This window comes from Ostrinia furnacalis, unplaced genomic scaffold (assembly GCF_004193835.3).
Source record: "Ostrinia furnacalis isolate ACB-3 unplaced genomic scaffold, ASM419383v2 OfSCF3022, whole genome shotgun sequence".
Classification (NCBI taxonomy): domain Eukaryota; kingdom Metazoa; phylum Arthropoda; class Insecta; order Lepidoptera; family Crambidae; genus Ostrinia; species Ostrinia furnacalis.
The window spans coordinates 662,304-690,226 of record NW_021133261.1 but is presented as its reverse complement, the minus strand read 5'-3'; the positions used below and the strand labels follow the sequence as shown (position 1 = coordinate 690,226).

General features: G+C 42.0%; 1 protein-coding gene across 1 annotated transcript; it reads right to left on the bottom strand.

Moving 5' to 3' along the window:
- Positions 1-156: 156 nt before the first annotated feature.
- RhoBTB (Rho-related BTB domain containing) lies at positions 157-26,538 on the bottom strand. The gene is made up of 25 exons (XM_028310549.1): positions 26,453-26,538; positions 24,424-24,606; positions 21,236-21,339; positions 21,075-21,158; positions 20,450-20,563; positions 19,944-20,151; positions 19,543-19,635; positions 18,685-18,840; positions 14,858-14,943; positions 12,728-12,854; positions 11,692-11,829; positions 9,472-9,495; positions 7,557-7,670; positions 6,851-7,021; positions 5,948-6,135; positions 5,474-5,534; positions 5,099-5,232; positions 4,083-4,204; positions 2,160-2,245; positions 1,873-1,987; positions 1,724-1,822; positions 1,575-1,673; positions 1,426-1,524; positions 1,277-1,375; positions 157-254 (listed from the first exon to the last, which is right to left on the bottom strand). Exons 2-25 carry the CDS (start codon positions 24,601-24,603, stop codon positions 157-159), a joined length of 2,799 nt encoding a protein of 932 aa, XP_028166350.1. The 5' UTR covers positions 24,604-24,606; positions 26,453-26,538.
- Positions 26,539-27,923: the final 1,385 nt, after the last annotated feature.

Genomic DNA, 27,923 nt, shown 5'->3' with positions numbered 1-27,923 from the left:
CGCTGGAGCGACGGACTTTACCTGCGAAAGTTTAGGGTTAAGAACGTTTACAAAAAGACAAAGATGACACCATGTACCACCAGCTGGCCTTTTTTAAAAAGAATTAAGTAATTTGTATTGCACAAGCTAAGCACTTAGTGGTTACAACACAATAGCCTAATGCCCGTTTTCACCATCAATCCCTTGGGGCGCCTCGTCGAAGCGACACAGCGCCGTTGAAGCGTCCGGGGCCGCCTCGCTGGAGCGGGGACTTGCTACGGGGCATGCGAGCTAAGGGTTAAGTGCACCTTAAGTGTNCGAGAGGCGACAGAGGGAGACGAGACAGGCGACAAGGGGAGACGAGACAGGCGACAAGGGGAGACGAGAGGCGACAGAGGGAGACGAGACAGGCGACAAGGGGAGACGAGACAGGCGACAAGGGGAGACGAGAGGCGACAGAGGGAGACGAGACAGGCGACAAGGGGAGACGAGACAGGCGACAAGGGGAGACGAGAGGCGACAGAGGGAGACGAGACAGGCGACAAGGGGAGACGAGACAGGCGACAAGGGGAGACGAGAGGCGACAGAGGGAGACGAGACAGGCGACAGGGGGAGAATAAGACAGGCGACAAGGGGAGGAGAGAGGCGACAAGGGGAGGAGAGAGGCGACAGGGGAAGGTACAATAAAGGAGACTTATTCTAGATTATTACAGTCTCGAAAGAAACAAACTGACATAAGCGATAGAACGAACCGAAAATTTTTCGTAAATATACCGATAGGTTCTTAGTATTAAGCTAATTAAATTGCACTTTCATGAGTTGTCAAGCGAGTGAGTATTTAAAACCGCTATTTCCTTAGGCCCAGTTTCCACCATGGCGGAGTAAGTGGAGTGAATAACCAATCAGATTGCATTATTTTTGAGCTCCGTTCTGCGCCGCGCCGTTGCCGCTGTCAAATCCTATAGAAAAATTATTCCACCCGACACTTTTCCGTTTTGTTGCACTCCGCTCCGCCTTGGTAGAAAATGGGTTGAAGATGTGTTTGCAGAGTGATTCCTCTGTTGTAGCTATTCTGCAATCTCGCTCGAGCGGGGCCTTGCTCCGGGGCATGCGTAGCTATTCTGCAATCTCACTCGAGCGGGGCCTTGCTCCGGGGCATGCGTAGCTATTCTGCAATCTCACTCGAGCGGGGCCTTGCTCCGGGGCATGCGTAGCTATTCTGCAATCTCACTCGAGCGGGGCCTTGCTCCGGGGCATGCGAGCTAAGGGTTAAGTGCACCCTTAAGTGTGCAGTTACCTCCAGTAAGGCAAGTGTCAGAGGCCGCTTGGGGCGCCTCGTCGAAGCGACACAGCGCCGTTGAAGCGTCCGGGGCCGCCTCGCTGGAGCGGGGACTTGCTACGGGGCATGCGAGCTAAGGGTTAAGTGCACCTTAAGTGTGCAGTTACCTCCAGTAAGGCAAGTGTCAGAGGCCGCTTGGGGCGCCTCGTCGAAGCGACACAGCGCCGTTGAAGCGTCCGGGGCCGCCTCGCTGGAGCGGGGACTTGCTACGGGGCATGCGAGCTAAGGGTTAAGTGCACCTTAAGTGTGCAGTTACCTCCAGTAAGGCAAGTGTCAGAGGCCGCTTGGGGCGCCTCGTCGAAGCGACACAGCGCCGTTGAAGCGTCCGGGGCCGCCTCGCTGGAGCGGGGACTTGCTACGGGGCATGCGAGCTAAGGGTTAAGTGCACCTTAAGTGTGCAGTTACCTCCAGTAAGGCAAGTGTCAGAGGCCGCTTGGGGCGCCTCGTCGAAGCGACACAGCGCCGTTGAAGCGTCCGGGGCCGCCTCGCTGGAGCGGGGACTTGCTACGGGGCATGCGAGCTAAGGGTTAAGTGCACCTTAAGTGTGCAGTTACCTCCAGTAAGGCAAGTGTCAGAGGCCGCTTGGGGCGCCTCGTCGAAGCGACACAGCGCCGTTGAAGCGTCCGGGGCCGCCTCGCTGGAGCGGGGACTTGCTACGGGGCATGCGAGCTAAGGGTTAAGTGCACCTTAAGTGTGCAGTTACCTCCAGTAAGGCAAGTGTCAGAGGCCCGCTTGGGGCGCCTCGTCGGTCCGGGGACTTGATCCGGGGCATGCGAGCTAAGGGTTAAGGGCACCCTTAAGTGTGCAGTTACCTCCAGTAAGGCAAGTGTCAGAGGGCCGCTTGGGGCGCCGGCTGCGGCCCCTCGTCTGTGCGACACAGCGCCGTCGACACGTCGGGAGCCGCCTCGCTGGAGCGACGGACTTTACCTGCGAAAGTTTAGGGTTAAGAACGTTTACAAAAAGACAAAGATGACACCATGTACCACCAGCTGGCCTTTTTTAAAAAGAATTAAGTAATTTGTATTGCACAAGCTAAGCACTTAGTGGTTACAACACAATAGCCTAATGCCCGTTTTCACCATCAATCCCTAATTTTAAAGCGACCTTTAAATAATATTAGGTAATACCTAACAGGAATTTCGTTTTCACCAACACATAAGGGACACCTTAGGCCTTATGGGATCACTTTAAAACAGGGGCCCGATTTTCGGCCGCCTAAGTGTTAGGTGACAGTTATATTGTCAATCACGCCTATTCGGCAGAATGGAAACTGAATTAAATGATTTTTTGGAGCTTTTTATGCAATTGAGACAGTGTAAACACTTTTTCACTCAAGTTTATTTAGGCGGCCACCAATGATATTAGGTATATAACTATAATATCATTGGCGGCCACATAATAATAATACAGGATTAGGTACATACGGTATTAGATATTGGTCACTCATAACTTATCTCATAACCAAGCTATATTTCTGGCTTCGTTTGTAGTCCCTAGAGCCCTAACAATACCTTATAATTATATAATATAATAAAGATTTGATAGGAAGGAGGGCTGCACTAAGGTTTTCTTGGCCTCAGTGGGGGTAAATGAAACACAACGCGGACGGTTGATATCTGGTTTATTACTGTTATGCTATTAACAGTAATAAACTACACATATTTAATAAGATTTACACAATTCAATGTGTCCAGTCCAATGTGCCGTCGGTGTAGAATGCCTACGGTGCACGTTGAGGGTTCATGGGCCAGTCGGCTAGCACGTACGTCGCGGTCGATGCTGACGTGCTCGTACCATGGACCTATAGGTCCATGGCTCGTACAGTATCCTTGTGGGCAAGTAAAATTATAACCAATTTATCTTTTTCCTTGAGGGAAAAATTTGCTTCATTTATTTTTTCCATTGTCGTTTTTATCGTTAAATCGCAACTACACACAGAACTCAACAAAATATCTATCAAAATCAATATGTACATTTTTATTTTCATTTATTGTGGTGCAGCAGTCATCTTGACATTTACTTTTTTTAAGGCAAAGGAATTACATTATGCACCCAAACCACAGATTACATAATAGCCCAAATATCTTTTTTGTCTTTAATAATAACTCAAAAATACAAAAAGACATCAGTTTTGGTCAACTATTTCTTAGTTTTACTTTTATTTCATTTGTTTCTGTGAAATACGTAAGATATTCCCAATAAAATATTTTATCGGAAAGTACCGGTTTTTCAAATGTCACTAGGCGCACGAAGAAACGCCACCTGACAAAAGAGTCCCTACTTAGGTTTACTATAGCATGGTGAAAACGAACTTAAGTTAGTGGGCAGTTTAGGCGATCGTTTAACCAAAGTGATATTTAGTTAGCAAACGCTTAAGGGATCGATGGTGAAAACGGGCATAGGGCTAACTATCGACCCTTGGCAGTCCGATATGGACACCCGTAGGGTTTACGCCTTAAAAAAAATTTACGTGTCGGTGAGCTGACAGAACGCTAGATGAAGGTCACTAACAACAGGCCAATCTAGAAATCATTAGGGCCTATGTTCACGTTTGACGAGGACGTCCTATGGCTGAAATGATGATGATGGAAGAGGTCACTTAACTTTTTATACGCAGTGGGAATATAGTTCCCACTATATTTTGAACATACTATTTAACGCGTGGAATAGCAATAAAGAATTTGAACCTTATTCGTTTGCCTTAAGGTACAAAAACAATGAAAATGTTTATTATGTTATAACTGTTAAAGGGTGTAGCACTTACTGGTGAAGCACAGACAGCCAGTCTGCTGCGCTGCCTGGACCGAGGTGGTGGGGCGAAGCTCCTTCTGTTCCTTGGTTTGTTCGTTCACGCACTTCTGGTAGTAGTCGTATTCTTTCACATACCTGGGAAAGACACAGGTAAGGAATAAAGAAGGAAAGAAGATGAGATGATGTCATACTGTATTTTAAGGTTTACGTTTCAGGAAGGAAAAAAGAAAATTGTGATGACGTCATGCTATATTTCGTGATCGCTTTAATACAGCAAAGTATTTATGTAAAAGGATGTAGTGAATTACATCTGTCACGAACATGGCTCTGTTCAGAGAAGCAGGATGAGGGCGACCGTATTTGTGCCAACTGGCATTCGCCTGTGGCGCCAATTAGTGAACGCTAATACAGCAGTTCTCATTGCAATAGTGGATACAAGATTTAGGGTTAGTCACATACAAGGCATTGTTCTTGCAACTCACGAAGGCGAGTGAACTTTACTTGAACAAGCACATAACAGTAGTGTAATGTCTATCTAAACTTTTGAAAAATAAACAGTAGGTAGCGAGCTTTACATATGTGGTGGCTACCACACATGTAAAGCTCACTTAAAATACAAAAATACAAATACAAAATACAAAATATTTTATTTCATTACAAAATTACATTAAATAACATACAGGGTTTGGAGTTTCCTTTTAAGCATACAGTTGCTTGTGTTAGGAAACACCGCTCTTGTGTTATCAATATTTAAGTGGAACTTATTCTAATCTCTATTGTACCGCGTGTCAGTGTGTGTGTGTGTGTGTGTGTGTGTGTGTGTCACTTGCCTTCATGAATTGCAACTATTATAAGCAAGGTGAATCACAAGGTAGGGAGTGTAACTATTCACTGTAATGGGGTCACAACAAGCTACGTCTACGTACCAACACTATTATTTTTTAGAGGGCAGAATTTGCACTGGTGTCAATTATAGATAAGTCATAAAAAAAGTTGCAGTGGGGTTAGACACAAGCCAAGACTACGTACCACACAGGAGGCCAGCGGTTATCGGCCAAGTAGTCGCGCGAGGCTTGGCTTAAATGTCGCGCGCGGCAAACTCGGTCGTAAGCGCCGCACAACCGCCAAGTACACCATTCGGCCAAGTTGTGTGCGTTGTGGAGCTGAGAAATAACAAAAAAATATACATATAGAAACTTGTAAAGTATACCGCTAGCTCGACAATAAAATAAGCTAAATATTAGAAGCTGTTCAGAATAAAAATTGCAGAATGCGCAAAATCATAGAATCAAACATCAATAATTATGTTGTGTGTCACTTCCAATGGAGGAAGGCAAATTGCTGACACACGTCTATTAACGATGGAAAGCAATATTCTGTTCGCGGGTGAACATTGATTCTTACCTTTACAGGTTCCAGCAAAGACAGTGCGATTTCCACCACTTGGTCATCATCGCCACAAACCCTGCAAACAAAATAAATTTTATGTCATAAGACTAACTTGAAATTAATAAAATAATAGTCAATTGAATTCAAGAACTAGATCGTCATTTGTTTCCATTGACGTTCGTCGTTTCAGCCGAATGACCAAAGGCCTCCTCTATTATTTCATAACGACAGGTCCTGCGGTGCCCGCATTTAGGTGCTTCCCGCGACGGTCGATCGTCGGTCCACCTAATGGGAAACTTGCTCACACTACGTCTTACAGTCTAGTGATTGGGTCCAGAACAGTTGTTTCTATGGTAAATTGTAGAGATGTGGTTACATCCAGGGTGCAGGCTAGCATGTAACTATCTTTGGAGGAGACCTTTGTCCAGCAGTGAACGTCATTGGGCTGAAACGAACGAACGACAAGTACATATTATATTATAATATTACCTGTCCTGATGCTGCAGCGTGTCAATGACCCTGGCCTCCACCAAGTTGACGAGTCTGTTCATACAGAGTCTGTTAGCCAGCTCCAGTAATTCCAGACACCTTGTAGGCTCCACCTTGGGTATCTTGTCAGAGTATATGTAGCATAAGAGAATGTGGAACGCGTACATTTTTACCCCGGGGAAGGAAATCTGAAACATTTTTGTAATAGATTGTTTATTTACATAGGCATAAGACTGTTAATCCGTTGATCACTACCTAGCGTAATGAAACATATAGACTTTCAATATAACATCATGATCATTTGAGCATAGGACGTCTACTGCTGAACATAGACCTCCACGAATGCCTTCCAGACTGGCCGGACTGGCTTTCATCCCGCGTCTTCCTGGAACCTTTGTAAGGTCTTGCCAGTACGTGGCCTCCAGAACCTTGATACCCCATTTGACTGACAGTTCGACGTACTATGTATACTTCAGCTTGCTAATCCGTTCGGCTAAGTCAGCCAGTTTAGTTCGTTAACAATGATGATGAAATCAAATCAATAAGAACACTCGCTACTTTCGAGTTAGTTTAGTCCTTGGAACATAGCCTTCATAGGGTCGCAGCGAACTACAGTATGGTGCGGTGAGCTGGGTCTATCCCATCGTCAAAATCACGTTATATTAGGCAGGAGGTCAAGCCGTCACCCCCACTACACAGGAATCGCAATGGTGGGAAAGAGAAGTAAGATTACTCCTGTCAAACACTTACCACTCTTGAAGTGCTCTCCCTAAAGTGTCCTTGGAACATGGCCTTCATAGGGTCGCAGCGGGCCATCGAAGGTCACGTCACATTTGAAAGTCGTGGTCCTACAGTGGACACTAAATGACCTAATGATGGTATCTAATCAACAGCTAAACTCACCACTCTAGAAGTGCTTTCCCTGAAGTGCCCTTGGAACATGGCCTTCATAGGATCGCAGCGGGCCATCAGTATGGCACGGTGGGCCAGGTGTATCCCGTCATCCAGGTCGAAAGTCACGTCAGCAAACAGGTTCCTTTCCACGTACATATCGCGAAGTCTTTGGGGGAGGGGCTGTTGGAAAATTAAATGTAAATTCAAAATGTTTGTTTATAATAATATATGTACTCCCTAAGCCTTCTGGCCAGCGAGTAAGGACTGTAGGCTAAACCCTTTGCATCTGGTAAAATAAAGAAGATTGTTCTTCTACAGCGGAGACTGGCATGATAATGATTAGTATGAATGCAACTTTCTCCTATATTGTACTGATTAAATTCGTTGTAGGCTCAAAATTTAAAGCTTTTCCCGACTACTCAACCTTCACTGATTGGACTTCATTGGAGTCCAAAGTGTAGATCTGAAAAGAGTTGCAGGACAGAATCTTCCTCTTATCACTTAGTTTTATCGAATTTGGATAAATCAGAACTTTTTTCCATGGAATTTTTAAATGGGCGAAAATTGTTTGACATAGTCAAAACAGATGGTCCGAAAAAAACCCAGAATCGATTGGGACTAAATGGGTGATGGGTTTTTTGTTCATATATTGTGTACTTTCTCCTTTGCACATTACAACATCTGCCTTGGTAACAAGTAAGAAATAATTACTCACAGTATGAAACTGTAGCATGAACCCTTTATCGAAGAGCAGGTGCTGGTCCAGGATGAACTGGCTGAGCTTCGTGAGCTCGTGGAAGCCGAGCAGTTCCGCCGCTTGCCGGATCTCCTGTTTAGTCAATGTTACCTTATATCTGTACCTTATACCTTTATGGTGGTGGCAGAATTGATGCCACAGAATTTTGAACTTTAGTAAGGAAACATAAGGTTCAAAACCAAAGCTAGAATACTTTTCTATTTAACAGTTAAGCCTTGATCACACGTACCGAGCAAACGGGCGAGACAGTGCTAACGGCCGAGTACTCGGTGTGTATGAACATTACGCCGAGTGCTCGGCCGAGCGCTCGAGTATGTGACTCGCTCACCCAACTGTCTCGACCGAGTAAACATTTTACTGTCTCGCCCGTTTACTCGGTACGTGTGATCAAGGCTTTAGGGTGTGAACTGATGCCACCGTATTGTGAACTTTAGTAAGATAAAACATAAGGTTCAAAACCAATGAAAAATACTTTACATAAGTTAAGGGTGTTTTAATACCGTGCGGATTACGGACGCGTGATTTTCCCGCGTCCCCTCACCCCTCCACACTTTACAATAAACAAAACTCATAAAACTCATTTATTTATGCAAGTAGGCTTTTAAAAAGCACTTTTACATGTATGAAAATGGCACTTGCTGGTATCACGCATGCCTATTGCGTGATGAAAAACCGCACGATATCAAAAACACCCTAAAGGTTGACTAGGTTTCAGAAATTAAGTGTTCAAAAGTCTTATGTTTCAAGAATAACTATTGAACCAAAATAATGTTCTAATGCAAAGGTATCTTTATGGTATGTAGCTAAAAAAGGCTTGTTGACCCCACCAATCAACCAACGTTCTTTTATAACTCTGATGTCATCATACCTATTATTCAGTTTAGCAAAATACTAGTGATAAAACCTGCATATTTCTCAACATAAGTACTTGCGTTGAGCTCACGTTACTCACGCGCAAAAATAAGTGTTAGAAAACATAAAACGGATCAATAGATCGTTTCATCCACGAACATGCGCCCCACCATTCTTCCGCTAATGTTCGAGTGTTATCGGTACACGCTAAATCATCCATGAGTGCACACGCACACTACAATAATGCCGCTCGGATTGCTCGGATCAAACTCCCCGCACCCCGCGCGACCGAGACCAAACATTGGTGGGGCGCGTCTTGGTGGATGAAACGATATATACAATCTACATCAGCTTATATTTTTGTTGAAAAATGACACTTATTGCAACTTCATAAGATGCTACTTTGTGTAGCTTGATGTGCCATAGTCTGTAATAATGTAGATATTACACTCTCAGCTCTATTTCTTGTTCTAGACTTTAATAACCAACTTAGCAAAATTTTCTAATAATTTACTTACTACAAACCCGGTCAAGTTAACTGCGCATCTGGCTGCCGTAACGTCACATAAGCGCTCTGGTACGGACGGGGCGAACGCGGGGAGGTGTACGGGTGAGTGGAGGGAGAGTCGCATTCAAAAGAGGTGCGCAGTTAGCTCTATCGGGTACTTATAGATGAGCCACGCTGAACTGTCCAACCAAACTCAATGACAGGGGGACGCTACCATCGTTCAACTATATGGTTTCCAATATGGCAAAAATCGGAACCAGCGATCCGGTATTGACGGTGGCGCCCCACTGTCAATGTCATGGATAGGACAGTTCAGTATTTTGGAACTATACTATTGTATTACGTGCTACTAGAAAGCATGATGTGATTTAAATAAATAAACATACAAATGGAATACAAACAATATAAAATACTTACGAAGATAGCGTGAGCGAAAAATTTAATAAAAAATAATGATAAAAAATTAATAATTATGATTTTATGCGTTTTTATTATTATAATAGTAAAATTTACCAGTAGTAATCCGATAGCAGCGGACTGCAGAAGACATTATACAATTTATTTTTGTTAATAACACTAATTATTAATTTATTATTGTTATTTTATATTAAATTTATACACAGATCCAGCGTAAAGGATGATGGGCACTTTTCTATGAAATCTGGGCGTAAAACCAACAGAAATGTAACTACTATTATTTGTTAGGACTTAAAATCAGAAATATATTTTCATATAAATAACTACCAAAAACTCCCGGGTTTGCTTGGAAATTGACATAATGTGTAATAGTAATAGGTACTTTATTGCGCAAACAAAAAATATTATTAATTAATATACTTATCTACTTACATTTTAAATACATTAAGTTATTTATCCATTATTATGTCCAACAGTTCAGGAGTGGGGCCAACAAATGGTATATTTAAACCATGTTCTACATTATAAGCGTAGGACCATCCTAGGTACCATTTAGAGAAATGACATGAACACAGTCATGTTTCAATGGGATTTCTACCAGTTGAGTTGTAGCGTTGTCGCATAATCGATCACGGATCGATTATTAATCGATATTGCTAAATAACGATTTATCGATTACAATTCGATTAATCGATTTTATTGATTACCATCATTACTATCATTTGATTGTTAATTCAATTCCTTATTTTCAGCAATATAATCGATTATTGCAATCGAATAATCGATTAAGATTTATTCGGTATACATACTTACTAAATCGATAGAATCGATAGTAAGATACAATACAATACACAAACAATACTCTCAATATGGTCGACAAAAGCAATCTGATTGACCTAATACTATTTTTATTACCCTAATGTGATGTGAAATACTATGGAAACTTGCATATTCAACGACCTCTATCTCCGTATCCCCGCGTATTTCAGGATTGTTGTCATACTATGAAATGAAGTACTAGTATTAAGCTTTAATTTAGTATACTTTTTGTTTCTGTTGGTTTAACGCCCAATATGCCCATCATCCTTTGGAAAATTAAACAAATAATAAAATACGTAAGCAGAAATTGTGATTATTTAGAAAAATAGTAATAGTAGAAATATTATTTTGAATTAATAATTTTATTATTATTTATAAATAAAAGCTTAAGCGGATATAATAAGAGGATTTATTATATTGAAAATTAAATGTAAATATAAGAACACTCAGAAAAGCTTCTCAAGATTATACTAAATATTTAGAATTCAGTGTGATTAAATTAGCATTAAATAAAATTAGGATATTAAGAAAAAGTGTTTAATTAAAACTCACTTTACTTATTGAAAAGTTTATAAGAGATTTTAATAACCAAATCTACAAAGCAAAGCTGGATATTCGGCAATTAAGTACGTTTTAAATAAACAAAATTACCTTTTTCATTTACTAAACAAAACATTTCTGCATTTGAATAATGTATGTATTGACATCATTTACAGTGGACATTGGCTCACTGACAACAAATTGATGGGATCCAATCACTCGATTTGCTCAAATCTTGATAGATATTATGCTGCTCGTTATCGTTAAGACTTCTATGTAACTAGATACTGATCAGAAATAATAATGAAATAACCAAATCACATAAACAAGGACTTTTATTCCCCAACGGCTTTATGCTTTACGAGCTCATCGAGAATCATGTCAATAATAATCATTGCTTACTTGCCCCCCCAACACTCGAAATACAACCCACGTCAACGGTTGTCACGTTGATAGTTCTTTTATAGCAACTACCAAAAAAATTGCTGATGGCGTGCTGCCGACAAGTTTTTCAATTTGAACTAGATGTAAAAGCGCCGGCTAAACCACCAACAAAAATGTCTACGATTTATTTCAGCGGGTCCGCGTATTGGGTGTGTAGACTGCATTAGTTTGACAATTCTGCTAGCTATGCCAGTTACTTTGGTTCTCCTACGGATCAATGAGGGCTATCGTTTTATCGCTCACCAGTTTGCGCCACTGTAGAGTAAGGTCCTGTCACTTGCTAGTAGCGAAGACAGTGGCACCATCTGGTGAGTGCTAAAGTGGTAGGAGGACTATCGCATTTGCACTCATCAAGATGGCGCCACTGTAGAGTAAGGTCCTGTCAATCGCCAGGGGTGCTAACTGTTAAGTATAAAAACGATAGCCCTCTCTTAGAGACCAGTATCTCAGTTCAAGACAGCATTCTAGTGGTACATAGAAGTCTCATATATCAATGTATAGAACAAACCCTACCTGTTGTTTGAAGGCCGCGCTGTCCAGCTGGCCGGTGTAGACGAAGTTGATGATTTCCTGCATCACAGCCTGTGAGATGAGCTTGCTCATAGTCACTATTGTCTGCGTTTGCGATGTGGCGTGCTGGATTTTTTCACACTAGAACAATATTGAATAAACCCATGTTAACTCTTCAAGGATCAATAAGAAGAAGGAAAGAGAGGAAGAATATATTTCAAGTACCTGCATGTTAATGGCCGCCGATAACGTAAACATGAGATAAGGGGGCAAAAAATGATGTAAAAACATAAGTAGACCACTCCAAGTTGGAATTTATAGTTTTTTTTTTTGTGTTGGTATGAATGATTAATATGACCACATAAAGGTTGCGATGCAGGCCGCCACCAACCGGCCATTGTGGAAAGCATTGGGGGAGGCCTATGTTCAGCAGTGGACGTCCTATGGCTGAAATGATGATGATGATGAAGACCATGAGACATTTAAATGCACATGAAAACCGGTCAAATGGGAGTCTGACAAGAAGGGTTCCATTAACTTCGTGCAATGTTAAACAGCGTTTACAGTCTGATATGCGGTTTATTGTACTTTTATTCTTTCTATTTAATATTTTCGTAAATTAAATCGAAAAATAACACCAAAAATACATGTTTTTTATAAGTTTCATATTTCACTTTATTAGATTTTTAGTAAAAAGTGACAACAGAAATACACATTCTGTAAAACTTTCAACATTTGCTTGTTGGGTTTCATTGGAGACCAAATCTTGGCTTTATAGGAGTTGCCGCTGTAATAAATTATAGAATAGAGAGGTGGAATTATTCCCGAAATAGTCTACCTACTAAGATCAACGAAGCTGAAGACGAGTATTATAGCGTCCCGTTGGCATTTTATTAGTACAAAATCCTAAGAGCGTCTAAATATGAAAATTTAGGCGATTTAGCAGTGCGACCGACGCGCTGCCGAAAATTCATACTATGTGACAGCGAATGTGTAAAACTTAAACTAATTCTACACAAATAAAATAGTGAGCAAGTACCTTGACAACTCTAATAGAGATGATAGCAGGGTGGTTGACCTCCCTGTAAAGGTCCGGCGGCTTCTTACAGCTGTCGCTTAGCGGCAGGATCTGACACGACGACCGGCGCTTGATCTGGTCCCACACTCTGCAACAAACATAAGGGTAGGTAAGAATGCCACTATAATCAAACTAGCGGCCGCCCGCGACTTCGTACGCGTGGAGCTCGTTTAATCACTAATGATATTGATAGATGGCGTTTCACGGCTTCCCCCGCATGAATATTTATCAACGTCGCTGTAGATTTTAACCAATGACGATAGATGGCGCTTTTTACCCACGTCTTATTTATTTATTGATGTTTAGTTTGTCACATATCGTCATAAATTATAGCCTATATGTAAAGTTTCCACAAAATCCGTTCAGTAGTTTTTGCGTAAAAGAGTAACAAACATCCAGACATCCAGACTTTCGCATTTATTATTAGCAGGAAGTAGGATCACATTGTTAAATAGTGTTCTAATGAGATAAAGCTTAGATAGGCTAATGCCCGTTTTCACCATCAATCCCTAATTTTTAAGTGACCCCTATGAAAAAAAATGCCTGTTATGTGTTACCATAGGGGTCACTTAAAAATTAGGGATTGATGGTGAAAACGGGCATAAGCCTGCTAATTATGTAACAAAATATCTAATGCCATCAGTTTGATATTTACTGACACATCAGGCTATATAATCTTATCGAAAAATAGCACCTGTTTGTAAAGGTCTAATCTTACTTAGTTGTCTAAGTAAGATGCTACAGTAATTTACGGATCTATCGTATAACTGAATCAGTGCCTGAAGTAAGGAAGCGGCACAGAAGGGTCTTCTGTTACGTCAAACGTCAGCGAGACTTCAGATGTACTTCAGACTTGTATACTCTTTCACGTCATATTATTATGTCCCAATTAGACGTGCGCGCCGCGCTACTGTTATCCAGCGGCGGCGCGCTGACCTGTCGGGGTCGGCGTGGTGGCGCCGCGCCGGCGTGGGTATTTTTTTTAATAAAAAAAAAATCTAGCTCCTATCCAGCAGTAGGTACTTATTTGAGAATTTTGAGTTACTAAATTAAAGAAAAATAATTGTGTTATGACCGAATGAAAACTTTTATTAGGGAATCACTAACTACTATGTGTGTTCTTTACATGACTCGTAATTATTATGAATAAAAATATTTTTATTCACGCATCCTGGGTTCAGTTGTGATCTTTTTGCAGTAACAGTAAGTCCTGCAATGGAAAACAATCGTTCGCTAGGTGTGCTGGTGGCTGGAATTGCTAGCATAGACCTAGCAAGTTCGCTTAAAAGGCGAAAGGCTTTTTTTTCCCTCCAAATTTGGCATCATATAAAACTGATGTCGAGAAGTGTTTCACTTTTGTTTTATTAAATGTAGCTAAAGCTGAAGCCATCGTAAATGTGCATTATAACCTCCGTTAAAGCAATTCGAGGATAAAATGGCGCGGGCGACGGGCGACCGAATGACAACACGGTGATAAAAAGTTCGCGTCTTTACCCTCCCCGCGCCCCGCTCTTCCCCGCCAGCCACACGTTCGTGAACGCTCGGTCCAGCTCGGCTGAATTCGATTAATTTGTCGCGCTTCGGCCATCATCGGCGCGCCGAGAGAATTTCTCGGCGGCGGCGGCGCGTTCCGAAGTCGGCGCGGCGCGGCGGCGCCGGCGCGGCGCGCACGTCTAGTCCCAATCTAGTATGACTCAGGTAAGTAAAGTACGCCCAACGAGAAGCGATACAAAAGGTCGATTTGACTTACGAATTGACAATCTATTCTGTCTCTTCCCATCTTGTGTATTTGTCGTAATGTCTCGTTCTCTCGCCAAAATATGTCAAAGTCAAACCCTTAGGCTGGGTTGCACCACCTTACTTTAACTTTGACAAACTTCAAAAATCTGTCAAATTCCATACAAAAAGCACCGGTTATCGTCATAGTTACCGTGAAAGATAGGTGGTGCAACCCACCCCTACTATTCCAAATGACAATGACATTGGGTTTTTTTACATTTTGTATCGCTTCTCGTTGGCCGTACTTTAGTTTGATGTTCCATCATCCATTATCGTATGTCCTCTTTAGTTGATTTGAGATTTCGAACTTACCTCATTTGTTTCGCTTGATCCTGTCTGATGAGGTATTCAGTATCTTCGTTGAAGTCACCCGTCGTTGCTTCACCCATACTGCTGACCTGTCAACAACAAACTGTGTTCTAATATCTTAAAACGCAGGGTGCAATTTACTGTGCACTCATGTCAGAGCCCCAAGCCTATTCGATATCAGAGTAACCAAGAAGGACATTAATAAATTGATCTTGCAAAATGAACCGTCGACCCAAACGCTAAAGGCACACTTTAGCAAGAAGCATAAAAAGGATATTGATCTTGTAAAATGAACCATCAATGCAATAGCATAGAGTACACATTACCATGCTGCTTTCACTAGAACTCCTCGCCAACTCAGCAGATAGACTAACGCAGTCTGTAGTCAGGAGTCGGTGGAACGCCTCACAGGCTGTCGCAAAATTAACCCTCACCACAATAACATAAAGCACACATTACCATGCTGCTCTTACTCGAACTCCTCGCCAGCTCAGCGTAGTTAGGAGTTGGCGGAACGCTTCACAAGCTTCCGCAAAATGTACCCTCAGCACATTAACATAAAGCACACTTTACCATGCTGCTTTCGCTGGAACTCCTCGCCACTAGGAGGAGACAGGAGACAAGCTAACGCAATGAGGGCTATCGTTTTAGCGCTCACCAGTTAGCGCCACTGTAGAGTAAGGTCCTGTCACTTGCTAGTAGCGAAGACAGTGGCACCAACTGGTGAGCGCTAAAGTGGTACGAGGACTATCGCATTTGCACTCATCAAGATGGCGCCACTGTAGAGTAAAGTCCTGTCAATCGCCAGGGGTGCCAACTGTTAAGTATAAAAACGATAGCCCTCATTGGTGGAATGCCTCAAAGGCTGTCGCAAAATAAACCCTCAGCTACGTAACATAAAGCACACATTACCATGCTGCTTTCACTCGAACTCTTCGCCAGCTCAGCGGACAGACTAACACCCATGTCTTCGCACCTCATCATGGTCTTGTAAAATGAACCTTAAATATAATAACATAAAGCACACATTACCATGCTGCTCTCACTCGAACTCCTGGCCAGTTCAGCGGATAGACTAACACAGTCTGTAGTCAACAGTCGGTGGAACGCCTCACAGGCCTTCGCACCTTATCATGGTCTTGTAAAATGAATCTTAAACATAATGACATAAAGCACACATTACCATGCTGCTTTCACTCGAACTCCTCGCCAGCTCAGCGTAGTTAGGAGTCGGATTAATGCCTCAAAGGCTGTCGCAAAATGAACCGTAAGCATAATAACATAAAGCACACATTACCATGCTGCTCTCACTCGAACTCTTCGCCAGCTCAGCGGACAGACTAACACCCTTGTCTTCGCACCTCATCATGGTCTTGTAAAATGAACCTTAAATACAATAACATAAAGTACACATTACCATGCTGCTCTCACTCGATCTCCTCGCCAGCTCAGCGGACACGCAGTCTGTAGTCAAGAGAAAGCGGAAAAACAATCCATTGATCTTGCAAAATCAATCTTCACCACAACAACATAGAGCACACATTACTATGCTACTCTCACTCTAACTCCTGGCTTTGTCAGCAGACAAGCTAACGCAGTCACAGAACGCCTCACAAGCTGTCGCAAAATGAACCGTAAGCATAATAACATAAAGCACACATTATTATGCTGCTCTCACTCGAACTCTTCGCCAGCTCAGCGGACAAACTAACACCCTTGTCTTCGCACCTTATCATTGTCTTGTAAAATGAACCTTAAATATAATAACATAAAGCACACATTACCATGCTGCTCTCACTCGAACTCCTGGCCAGCTCAGCTGACAGACTAACGCAGTCTGTAGTCAGAAGTCGGTGAAACGCCTCAAAAGCTGTCGCAAAATGAACCCTCAACACAATAACATAAAGCACACATTACCATGCTGCTCTCACTGGAACTCCTCGCTAGTTTAGCAGACAGAACGCCTCACAGGCTGTCGCAAAATCAACCATTAACATAATAACATAAAGCACAAATTAAAATGCTGCTCTCACTCGAACTCCTAGCCAGTTCAGCGGCCAGACTAACGCAGTCTGTAGTCAGAAGAAAGCGGAAAAACAATCCATTGATCTTGCAAAATCAACCTTCACCACAACAACATAGAGCACACATTACTATGCTACTCTCACTCTAACTCCTGGCTTTGTCAGCAGACAAGCTAACGCAGTCACAGAACGCCTGACAAGCTGTCGCAAAATGAACCGTAAGCATAATAACATAAAGCACACATTACCATGCTGCTCTCACTGGAACTCCTCGCCAGCTCAGCGTAGTTAGGAGTCGGATTAATGCCTCAAAGGCTGTCGCAAAATGAACCGTAAGCATAATAACATAAAGCACACATTACCATGCTGCTCTCACTCGAACTCCTAGCCAGTTCAGCGGCCAGACTAACGCAGTCTGTAGTCAGAAGAAAGCGGAAAAACAATCCATTGATCTTGCAAAATCAACCTTCACCACAATAACATAGAACACACATTACTATGCTACTCTCACTCTAACTCCTGGCTTTGTCAGCAGACAAGCTAACGCAGTCACAGAACGCCTCACAAGCTGTCGCAAAATGAATCGTCAGCTCAATAACATAAAGCACACATTACCATGCTGCTCTCACTCGAACTCTTCGCCAGTTCAGCGGACAGACTAACACCCATGTCTTCGCACCTTATCATGGTCTTGTAAAATGAACCTTAAATATAATAACATAAAGCACACATTACCATGCTGCTCATACTCGAACTCCTGGTCAACTCAGCGAACAGACTAACACCCATGTCTTCGCACCTTATCATGGTCTTGTAAAATGAACCCTCAACTCAATAACATAAAGCATACTTTACCATGCTGCTCTTACTCGAACTCCTCGCCAGCTCAGCGTAGTTAAGAGTCGAATTAATGCCCCAAAGGCTGTCGCATAATGAACCGTAAGCGTAATAACATAAAGCACACATTACCATGCTGCTCTCACTCGAACTCCTAGCCAGCTCAGCGGACACGCAGTCTGTAGTCAAGAGAAAGCGGAAAAACAATCCATTGATCTTGCAAAATCAACCTTCACCACAACAACATAGAGCACACATTACTATGCTACTCTCACTCGAACTCCTGGCTTTGTCAGCAGACAAGCTAACGCAGTCATAGAACGCCTGACAAGCTGTCGCAAAATGAACCCTCAACACAATAATATAAAGCACACATTACCATGCTGCTCTCACTGGAACTCCTCGCCAGCTCAGCGGACAGACTACCACCCTTGTCTTCGCACCTTATCATGATCTTGTAAAATGAACCTTAAATATAATATCATAAAGCACACATTACCATGCTGCTCTCGCTCGAACTCCTGGCCAGCTCAGCTGACAGACTAACGCAGTCTGTGGTCAACAGTCGATGGAACGCCTCACAGGCTGTCGCAAAATGAACCCTCAACACAATAACATAAAGCACACATTACCATGCTGCTTTCGCTGGAACTCCTCGCCGCTAGAAGGAGACAGGAGACAAGCTAACGCAATGAGGGCTATCGTTTTAGCGCTCACCAGTTAGCGCCACTGTAGAGTAAGGTCCTGTCACTTGCTAGTAGCGAAGACAGTGGCACCAACTGGTGAGCGCTAAAGTGGTAGGAGGACTATCGCATTTGCACTCATCAAGATGGCGCCACTGTAGAGTAAGGTCCTGTCAATCGCCAGGGGTGCCAACTGTTAAGTATAAAAACGATAGCCCTCATTGGTGGAATGCCTCAAAGGCTCGCAAAATAAACCCTCAGCTACGTAACATAAAGCACACATTACCATGCTGCTCTCACTCGAACTCCTGGCCAGCTCAGCGGACAGACTAACGCAGTCTGTGGTCAACAGTCGGTGGAACGCCTCACAGGCCGCCGCCATCATAAAACGGTGCACTGGGAAGCCCTTGGCTCCGCATATGATCACCATGTCCGAGAAATACTGGAAAAGAAGAGAAAATAAGATAAGTAATTTGTTACTTGTATCGGAAATAGTACAGATTTTAATAGAGCCTTCATCGCGCAAAAAAAATGTATTAGAGCTATAGCTGGGATACCATCCGACAAATCGTGTAGACCCTTATTTCTAGAGTTTGGTTTGTTACCATTACCGTCTTTGTATATTTTAGAAATATGTACTTTTGTCAAGAAACATTTTACGTTGTTCAAAAGAGTCTGCGATATAAATTTGCGAACCCGTAGAGACCCAGATAGACTTGTTCTGGAAGTCATACCTAGATCTGAGAAATATAACCGAAATTGTGTAGCAATGTGTGTTAGAATATATAATAAAATACCAAAAAGTATAAAAACATCAAATTCTAGCCAATTTTCAAATAAACTGCGTGGATGGCTTAAAAGTAAAAACTATTATAGTGTCACAGAGTTCCTTAATGACCGAGAGTTTTGAATATAATGATCATGTAACAATATTTAGCACTAATGTATGTACCTTTAACATGACTGGGTTTTTTGGCCCACAATCAATATTTGCATGCTTCGTGTAAGCAAAACATGACTGAACATTTTTCTGTGTAACATCTGTATATACCGTGTTTTAAGCAAATAAATGTATTCTTATTCTTATTCTTATTCTTATCTTTATGTTGTGGAGGTCATCTGAACCACCTATAACTCTACTCACTTGTTGACGTAGCAGCGTTGTCATGTTCTCTAAGTAGACACTGTTCACCACCGCCACTTCTGGTTCCATCGGTCTCGGTGGTCGGAATGGGGCCTGTAGAAGAAAAACAGACCGATTATAATACGGTTCCGCCTTAAAGTTAAATATCTAATCTTGTGGTCCTTCGAGCCGGATCTTGACACGAAATAATTGCGAAATCTAACAAGGTTGAGATAGTTAAAAAGAACCTTTCTGTTTTATTTAATAGAATTAAACCGTTTTAAATGAAAAGCGTTCTCAGTTGGACACTGTGTACATGCTGCCTGTTCAATCAATTTACTACTGAATATAGGATTACGACAAACTGTGGTCCTTCGAGCCGGATCTGTCAAATACAAAGATTTTTACATTCTATTAAATACCTGCAGCAAAGGTCGCTGAACTCTCTTCAGATTGGTCATCCAGAACCGCTGCTGTCTTCTCGCGATCAGCGCTGCTCTTATAGCATTCTCGAACACTTCGTTCACTCCGTAGTAAGTGAAGACTGATGTCTCATAGTAGTATATGCCGAACTCGTGAGCCAACGCTCGTCCTTGGTCGGGCATTACTAGGTCACTCTTCCTTGGCGCCCTGTGGAAATTCAGGTGGTTTAGTTGATGATGATTTTTGTACCAAAAACGTACTTATTTATTTATTAAAGGCATACACAACAGGTGACAATGAAAACATATAATAGTACAAATAGGTAACTGCAATTAAAAAGTACAATTATAAAACAATGCTTAGGTCTAGATTGCAACCCAAAAGCGTGTGCACAGAAAGCATAAATCACGCACGATAGAACGCTTGAAGAACGTATAATATAGTTAAAATATTTGCACAATTTGTGTCCCGCATAAGAATTAAAGTGACTGTTGCAAAAGCTTACCTAATAAAAGGGCTGCGGTCTTTGCAGAAGTTCAAGTAGGTTTCATCGCGGTACATGTAGCGGAGATCGTTCTTGCATCCCACGAGCAGTATCGGTGTGTTTGGACAGAAGCGCCTGAAATATTGAAGGAGTGTTATGGCAAAACTGCGCTTGAGCATTTTTATCAAAATAGGTTTCGACATAGGAGGGCTACTCCGAAACGCCGTTTTGAGTCTACCTGCCACCGTCGCTCATGCTGGCATCTCGCTATGCGTGAGAGGGATGAAAACATTCGAAACTTCTGATAACGTTTTTCGGAGTAGCCCCCCACTATTCTTCCACTGATGTGTTTTATCTATACACGCTAAATTATCTATGAGTGCACACGCACACTACAATAATGGCACTTGGACACCCCGCACCCCGCGCTTCCCTTGACCAAAAATTGGTGGGGCGCGTCTTCTTGGATGGAACAATCTATATTAACGTTACAAAACCAAATAATAAACATCCGAATGCAAAATCTGCAACATCTCTGCTTCATATACATGTCGCGGACATACATTTTCCAGACAAAAAGTTAATAGTCTTTTGAGTTAGAACTATAATATTTTTGTCGTATAAGAAGTTAAAGTTAACGTCTTACCTTATTTCTGGATACCACATTGCCCCGCAGTTCCTTAGTGATATCGGATTGGTGATAGAAAAACATAAAAGCACCACGTCGGACCTGAAAAATACCCATCAATTAGTATACCTACATAGGTTGTAATTATAAATTAAAATCATAATGGAATAATGGTTTACCTTCCATATGCGAACCGTCTGTCTTTCTCGTGGTCTCCAAAGGTGTCCCAAAGGCGCAGCGATACATTCACACCGTCCACAATTTCCCATGATCTTTCGAGTACCTGTCGACAAGAATTTACCATTTTTCAAAAGCAAACAACGCCGAACTTAAGGGGCACAAAGCTCGTAGAGCTAATGGCCGTTGAGCCAGAAAAGATCTCAAGTGGCGACCACGGGCTGGAAGACGTAGTGTGAACTGACCTATCACTACGTCGCGGAAGTCTAAGACACCTTCCACTCTCGGGCGATGACAGAACGGCGCGGAGGTTTTAGTGGGTATACCCCGTCATTTTCAGGATGCAGCAGCGCCCTTTTCAGAGCCCTGGAAGTTCCACACACCACCCTGTCCCCCGACAGTGGTGACAGTGCGTAATAACAGTTCAGGTAAGTGCCCCCTACTTCGGTATATTAAGGCTCTTACGACTTTAACATTTTATTTAAAAATAACCAAGCATGATATCAGTATGAAAGATTTTGTATGCTAAACTTTGGTCTTTTGACAGTAAGTTAATACATAATTTATAGTTATATAGTTTGAACTTTTTTTTTAATTAATTGTTCTGCGGACCTCTTGTTTGGATCCTGTTTCGTGACAAAATTTTGCTCTGTTTCTAAGTTCGTGAACTCATGTCCCCTATTTCGGGATAAGGTTTTATGCATACAGTTAAGATATTTTAATAATGATTAAGGGTTTAATAAATTTAAAAACGATAATAAAAATTTAGAATAAAATAATTATGTGAAATTGACGATATTACTTACCTGAAATATTCATAAGAAATAATGTGAGTCTAGTAAAATATTTTGATTTGTTAATTCTAACAATATGTGAAAATATTTCTATAACCATTAGAAATTTAGGGCGGGGAAACTTTCCCCCCCCCCCCCCCTCGTACCCATAAAATTTAGATTTGTTATTTCTAGCGATATGTGAAAATATTTATATAACCATTAGAAATGTGGGGGGACATTTAAATTATCATAAATAATTATTTAAAAACCAAGCATCAAAATGTTATCCATAATATCCTTGAATCGGTAGTGTTACGAAATAGGGGACACCCGAAAAATAATATGTACGCTATTTCGTGAGTCAATTAATCGCAATTTTAAAGGAATTCTACGTTTTCATATAACTTTTTTCTAAGCCATATCAATTGTCAAGGAACACATGAAACCACTATTACAAGTTTTATTTAAATAGACGTTCCTTGGCCTTTTTATAAGCTTAAGAAGTTGGAGCGCTAACCTTACGGTGAGAGCAACCTTTGCAAGCCGCTCGGCTGTTTTTGGCTCTCTGAGAGTTTGAAGCTTCGTATTGCTCTCATTTTTGGCGTCACAATGTTGGTACTTGGTTTTTTAGATAGCTTAAATAATAGAGTTTATGTAGTAATGAAAAATTTTTATAAATAATATTCCATTTGCTTATTATTTGAGCTAGAAAAAAAACTTACGAACTTACGTACTATCACGAACTAGTAGCCGTTTACCTTCCTCCATGTCAAAAAAAGCCCACTACTTCTGTGGATCGACAATCTGAAGAATCTCACGTGCCTGGTCTGACACTCACGTCCTTATAGATCCGGTACTGGTCCGCAGGAGAACCAAAGTGACCGACATAGCTCGCAGAATTTCTAAAATCAAGTGGCAGTGGGTGGGGCACATGGCTCGTAGAGACGATGGCCGTTGGGGCAGAAAAGTTCTCGAGTGGCGACCACGGGCTGGAAAACGTAGCGTGGGCAGGCCTCCTACTAGGTGGACCGACGATCTGGTTAAGGTCGCGGGAAGAGCCTAGATGCGGGCAGCGCAGGACAGTTCATTGTGGAAAACCTTGGAGGAGGCCTTTGTCCAGCAGTGGACGTCATTCGGCTGAAGCGAACGAACGAACGAACTGGTCGATGGCCCACACGGTGGGCACGTCGTGGTCATGAGCTGCGAGAGCGACACGTGCTTGTTGCACGCGCGCGCCTATTACGCTACGCTACTGCGCCTGGTCTGACACTCACGTCCTTATAGATCCGGTACTGGTCGATGGCCCACACGGTGGGCACGTGTGTGGTCATGAGCTGCGAGAGCGACACGTGCTTGTTGCACGCGCGCGCACATCAGCCGCGTCTCCTGGCTGCGCCTGGTCTCACACTCATCATCATCATCATCATGTCAGCCATAGGACATTCACTGCTGAACATAGGCCTCCCCTAATGATTTCCACGTTGATCGATTGGTAGCGGCCTGCGTCCAGCGTTTCCCTGCTACCTTTACGATGTCGTCGGTCCACCTTGTAGGTGGACGTCCCACGCTGCGCCTTCCGGTACGCGGCCTCCATTCCAGAACCTTGGCCCCATCAGCCGTCAGTTCTGTGTACTATGTGCCCTGCCCATTGCCACTTTAGCTTGCTAATCCGTCGGGCTATGTCAGCGACTTTAGTTCGTTTACGGATTTCCTCATTTCTGATTCGATCTCGCAAAGAAACACCAAGCATAGCCCTCTCCATAGCACTCACGTCCTTATAGATCCGGTACTGGTCGATGGCCCACACGGTGGGCACGTCGTGGTCATGAGCTGCGAGAGCGACACGTGCTTGTTGCACGCGCGCGCGCACATCAGCCGCGTCTCCTGGCTGCGCCTGGTCTCACACTCATCATCATCATCACTATCATCATCATGTCAGCCATAGGACATTCACTGCTGAACATAGGCCTCCCCTAATGCTTTCCACGTTGATCGATTGGTAGCGGCCTGCGTCCAGCGTTTCCCTGCTACCTTTACGATGTCGTCGGTCCACCTTGTAGGTGGACGTCCCACGCTGCGCCTTCCGGTACGCGGCCTCCATTCCAGAACCTTGCTGCCCCATCGGCCGTCAGTTCTGCGTACTATGTGCCCTGCCCATTGCCACTTCAGCTTGCTAATCCGTCGGGCTATGTCAGCGACTTTAGTTCGTTTACGGATTTCTTCATTTCTGATTCGATCTAGCAAAGAAACACCAAGCATAGCCCTCTCCATAGCACTCACGTCCTTATAGATCCGGTACTGGTCGATGGCCCACACGGTGGGCACGTGTGTGGTCATGAGCTGCGAGAGCGACACGTGCTTGTTGCACGCGCGCGCCTATTACGCTACGCTACTGCGCCTGGTCTGACACTCACGTCCTTATAGATCCGGTACTGGTCGATGGCCCACACGGTTGGCACGTGTGTGGTCATGAGCTGCGAGAGCGACACGTGCTTGTTGCACGCGCGCGCGCATATCAGCCGCGTCTTGCCGACCGCCGTGTCCCCCACCACCACGCACTTCACCAGCTCCTGGTGGGGTTGTTCGTTGTCCATGGCCTGGGAAAGAGATTCATCATCATTGTTTCAGCTACAGCATTGGTTCCCAAACTTATTTGAAACGCGCCCCCTTTCGACCATACAAAAAATCCCGCGCCCCCCCTCCTCCAGTAAAGATTATTTATTTCGAGAAGTCTGGAATGCATTCTCTCAGCGGTCGCAGGTTTCTTACAGATGGCCCGCGCCCACCTTCGAAGGTCTTTGCGCCCCCCTTCGAAGGTCTTTGCGCCCCCCCTGGGGGGCGCGCCCCCCTCTTTGGGAACCATTGAGATACAGTAAGTTTACTGTTGAACATAGGCCTTCCCCAATGATTTCCATATTGCCCTGTTGGGGGCGGCCTACATTCTGAATCCTGGATTCTGAACACACCGGAAAATGCAGCATGGGATGTTCACTCATAAGGTGAATTGACCACCTCATAAAGGTAGCAGAAAGAAACAGGCATTATGTTACAAAATTATTTCACTAATTCAATAATAATATTCTGACCAATGGCATAAACTAAGCAGAGCTTATACGATGGGTGAACGAATTGTAAACATTAAATTGTTTTAATATACCGAACACATATCACAGAAATTATAATTTTTAGTACGAAATGATGTTGGAATAGGTTTATTACTGGCATGGTGGAGAATTCTCAACCATAATTCTTCAATGGTCCTTGGTATTAAGAAAAAGTTTTTGATGAAATCCTCCTTTGCCCACTTTCATGTAAGTCGTATGTACATTTTGGATTCCTAAAGGTCTTGTATTGTCATGAAATATTGTTACCAAATACTACAAGGACTAATTTCTAAAACAACCTATCCTCATTAACTGCATATCAGTTTATTCTTTTATTGACTTTTTCTAATAAGAATCCTGATAAGATTCATAGATATAAGTCATCAATTCAGAGCACGAGTAGAAACAAAATAATACAAAAAATAATACTATTAAGGCATTAACAAAAAGTATCTGTAATGCCTTGATACTCCTTGAAGTGAAGTTCAGAGTATAAAATTAAATAATTATAATATTGATGCTTCTGAACTAATGTTCATAATAAAAAAACTAACTAACCCTCAAATAATAGAATGAATAGCATGAATATTATTCATTAATTACTCACATAGAATTTGTATCATCTTTTGTATGATATGTTTGATAAAATTTAAAACACATTTTGCTTTCAGTAACACATCCCTTTCACTTTCATACACTTTGGGGCATTGGGGAATGAAAAATCAAGAGAAGTTTTCTTGCTTTGTAGCAAAATTTCGCCAAAACCACTAACATGTTTATTGATGCTTTGGCATAAAACTTGATACAGAAACAGTAAACAGTAACAAGTTCGTTGCTTTTGCATTATATTGATGGATAGTGTAACCCAACACGCAGAAAATGGCTAACAAACGCATAGTCATGGTCGATCGATACGTTTCGAAAGATTTGACTGATGGTGAATGAGAATCGTGAAATGGCGCAGGTTTACAATCTGCCGACACATTGAAAATTGCTCAATGATAAGATAAACTGTCAACACATGAATTAGGAATAACTACCAGATGTTAAAAGAAGCATTTCTTCTTAAATTGAGGAATGTACCGTAGACTATTTTCTTGCAACTACGCACTATTTGTGAGGTCGATATATTTCTCAATATTTTAGAAATCTAAACCAGTAGACGTGATTAATGGCTTAAACATAGATTGCATGAATATTTGGGACTAAACACGATTAATTTGCATAGTAGAAAACAGCGCATTCTCTTTAAATTTTAATTAAAGTGGTGCTGAAATATTGGACTTACAGAATTCGCATTTAACAGCCAGACTGACTAAAAATAGTCATAAAACCTTACCACATGAAGAGACCAACTCCATTGTTTTATGGCACATAACAAACAATTATATACAAATCAACATTAACTAATAATTTATGAAAATTTACACGCCGAAAATCCGCACAAGTGTCTCAAAGATTCAAAAACAAAATGGCAACTGACTGACGGAAGTGACGCAGAGTTTTTCAAATGACATTTGACTGTACGGTCCGAAATTTGCACATTTAATTATTTACTAAAAAAAACTGCGAGATCAAAATAAATGAAAATATTGTGTTCATATTGAGGATTATTTAAAATATCTTCAAATTAACTAGAATAACCGTGATGCTTTACATATTTTATTCAGGACTATTTTATTAACCATTGTCATTGTATAACATTACGAAGCAAAAAGATTGAATAGGCTGGATAATGTCGTGAAGAGGACGTTCTAACAAAGCCGCAGTAGCTTTAAAACGCAACAATACAAATACCGTAAACGCACTCGTACAGTATCTGCACGTTTCGAGTCGTATAATAAAATATTTAATTAACTTACGATTTTCTGCGATGGTTAAATAATTGAAAAATCTTCTTTGTAGTCCCCGTAAGTCTTATTGAAGATCACCTAAACATTTTTAACACTTCACTGATTACCGACATTTACCGTAAACACAGGAAATTATCTGCATTGCCAGCAAATAATTGAAATAAAGATAATTTTTTCGCGATATCCAGAGCTACGGAGTGAAGTTGATTTTGTAGCAATGCAGCGTTGTGCGCATGTTTTATGAATGAACACCTTCTTGCGCAGATCCGCAGACCGAGCATACAGGGCAAGTTCATTTTAATTTGTTATTGACAATTTTCATTAGCGTCAATGAACTTTGAGTGGCGACTACATAGAGAATTATAATGTTCTTGTTCTTGTATTGTTATTATTGCCCTCAACTGTAATTGTAGCCCATTTATTGAATTGGGCGCGTAATAGTTCACTTCCTTTTTATCGCCAAAGTGCGTTCCGTTTCACGGAGTTCACTCACCACGGAAAATGTTCCTTTTGATTTTGAAGAGACACACTTATTAGGTTGTTAACTTGTTGTATCCTTAAATATTAACTTGTAAATAATTTAACAGGGCAACGGACTAGTAGCCAGACATCGCTCTACTTAGAACATTTACACGAACTGTAATCAATCGCAAACGCCTTACAATTTTAGTATAGCAATCATTTGTAGGAAACATTGCAGAAACGCTAAACATAGGAACTACCTCAAGATAAAATGCCGGAATGCCGGACCGGAAGACGCTTTTCAATATAAAAATGGGTTAACTTTTTGTTATTTTTGTAGTACCTAATTAAGAATTCGAATATTTAACTCAAGAAGTGGTCGCCTTAATTCAATTGTTTTATTTAATAGTCAGTTAAACTTACTTCTACTGAATAGAAACTTTTTAACTTCTTTCTTTTTTATCATGTCAGCACTTTTGACATAATAATGACACA

What these genes read in the sequence shown, in the direction of transcription:
- RhoBTB (XM_028310549.1), bottom strand. Translation starts at nt 24,603, where the DNA reads ATGGACAACGAACAACCCCACCAGGAGCTGGTGAAGTGCGTGGTGGTG. An exon ending in ATGTGGTATCCAGAAATAAG is followed by an intron (nt 20,564 to 21,074) that starts GTAAGACGTTAA and finishes TCAATATTTCAG; the next exon opens with GCGCTTCTGTCCAAACACAC. An exon ending in TGACACTTGCCTTACTGGAG is followed by an intron (nt 1,674 to 1,723) that starts GTAACTGCACAC and finishes CATGCCCCGTAG; the next exon opens with CAAGTCCCCGCTCCAGCGAG.